This window comes from Arachis duranensis, chromosome 4, assembly GCF_000817695.3.
Source record: "Arachis duranensis cultivar V14167 chromosome 4, aradu.V14167.gnm2.J7QH, whole genome shotgun sequence".
NCBI lineage: Eukaryota > Viridiplantae > Streptophyta > Magnoliopsida > Fabales > Fabaceae > Arachis > Arachis duranensis.
This window is the reverse complement of record NC_029775.3, coordinates 120,959,989-120,962,256: the sequence shown is the minus strand read 5'-3', so window position 1 is coordinate 120,962,256 and position 2,268 is coordinate 120,959,989. Positions and strand designations below refer to the sequence as shown.

The following is a 2,268-nucleotide window of genomic DNA, read 5'->3' as shown; positions in this document are numbered from 1 at the left end:
AATTAGATTTTGGTACATATCTATATGAATTGTTTATGGTGTATTGAATTCTACATAACCGGCAAATTATTCTATATATTATAAAAAAAGCTTAAAGGTAACTCTTAACCACATATAAAACGAATCTTTTCACCAACCTATGTTTTATATAAACAGAAAAATAATTTAACTAGAACAATGAAGAAAATAGGATAATTAAGAACTTTGACTAATTAAAGAAGATAATATAATATAGTTGAAAATGTTGTCGGTAAATATATATGGCTATATATAATTTTTCAGAAAACAGGCGTATGTATATATATACTATATAAAATATATATATTCCCTAATGCTCATTAATTAATCTTTTATGATATTTGATGTTTTTTGTTTAATTTTATTTAATTTTCTGAACTTTTTGTATAACATATATAGTAAGTTACCCGTGATCTCATGTTCCATGCATGCATGTGGTGCGGTATTTTTAATTTAACTTAATAAATGTATACTAATATAAATTATATTATCTAAACCTCTATATTAGCTTGTCTTTTACCATATGTGTTTAGAGATAAGGTGAAGATCACGCCAAGAAGAACCCTGAGGCCATCGAAGACTTTTTTTTTTCTTTTTCTCAATATATTTGCTCATTATTATTATCACTCATATAATAAAATCCAATAATCATAGAAAATATTGGATATCCAAAAAAGGATTTAGCTAAAAATTATTAGAAAATTGTGTGTAGGTAATATTTGTTGAATTCAACATGAATCTAATTTTACTATATATATATATATGTATATATATATATATATATATTTCTTTATTTTGTATTATTTATTATTTTTTTTGCAATAAATTATATACATAGGTGTATCTAATTATGTAATGTTATATCAATAAAAATAAATATTTTTTATATTGACTACATAAATAATTATCTAAAATTATAAATATAATAAATATTTATATAAACATTTTATTCAATATCAATACATCAAAATTAAACTGTTAAGGATAATTAAATTAGCGAATGAAGTCATTTTCAGTAATTACATGTTCAATCGTAATTTTAGATAATCACATAGGCAACATTCATTTTTTTCAGAATCAAATTTGATAAAAAAATGTCTAAATACAAATTACATTGATACTAATTCAGTTTTGATAAAAATTATTTTTAGTTAGATATATAAATGTATATATTCATTTACCAACATTAATCCAAATAAACACTTTGTATATAATACATTCTAAAACTAACAATTGAAATTCCCTCTCAATTTCCATGGAACAAAATACCTGACATGGATAAGGAAAATAAATAAATAATAAAAAAAAGATCCTGAGCTCTATACAACTAACAAATGCAAATTATTAAATAGGAAAAAATGAGCATATATATCTAATTAATAAGAGGTGAAAATTCAGGTGAAGTCGACTTGATGTGAAGTTATATCTGAGAGTCGTTAGATGAAAATTTAGTCAAATCAATCAAATCATTTAACGGCTCTCAAATATCAACAAGTCGACTGCACCTGAGTTTCTACCTTAATAAAATCATAGTTGAAGATGATGAAGAAGGAGAGAAACAAGATAAAGCAATAGTGTTCCACCAAAACATGTGGAACCAATAGTCCCACAAACTAAACATGTCAATTCAATCAAGTTGTGTAACTCTTTATTATTGTTTCCTTTGATTTTTTGACAAAGATAATTATCATCAGAAACTTGATAATAGTTCCACCCTTGTTGACATTTGCAACTCCTTTCTAGTTTCTCCTTCACCTTCACCATCTCTATCCTCTCCTTAAGAACTTTCAAATTAGCATCCACCATATTTGTAGAACTCCCTGCTCATCATATCATAAAAAAAAAACTAATTAAATCACGTATTTATTAAAAAAAAAATCTCATTCATTTCGAACTCAGTTAAACTTATTCTGTCAAATAATATTCGCTCCACGAATAAAATTCTAAAAATTTGTGATTACCTTCTTCGTGATATTTCTGAACTTTTATTACTCGAAGATTCCGATTCCGATTCCGGCGTGTATTCCATCCCTTGGGATGTGATCTTGATTTTGACAAGAAGAAATTTAATTGAAGTAGAGAAGAAGAAGCCATGCTATACACTTTGGTGAAAAAAAAATGGTGAGAATGAAGGGTAGGGTTTATGCTATTAATGTTGAAAATATAGATAGATACCTTCAATAATATTTGGTTATATATATATATATATGGTTTTGTTGGCCTTCCTTTAAGTTGATTCTCATATAAGAC

General features: G+C 25.4%; 1 protein-coding gene across 1 annotated transcript; it reads right to left on the bottom strand.

Moving 5' to 3' along the window:
• Positions 1-1,402: 1,402 nt before the first annotated feature.
• On the bottom strand, positions 1,403-2,240 carry LOC107486929 (uncharacterized). The gene is made up of 2 exons (XM_016107502.3): positions 1,980-2,240; positions 1,403-1,838 (listed from the first exon to the last, which is right to left on the bottom strand). Exons 1-2 carry the CDS (start codon positions 2,110-2,112, stop codon positions 1,546-1,548), a joined length of 426 nt encoding a protein of 141 aa, XP_015962988.1. The 5' UTR covers positions 2,113-2,240; the 3' UTR covers positions 1,403-1,545.
• Positions 2,241-2,268: the final 28 nt, after the last annotated feature.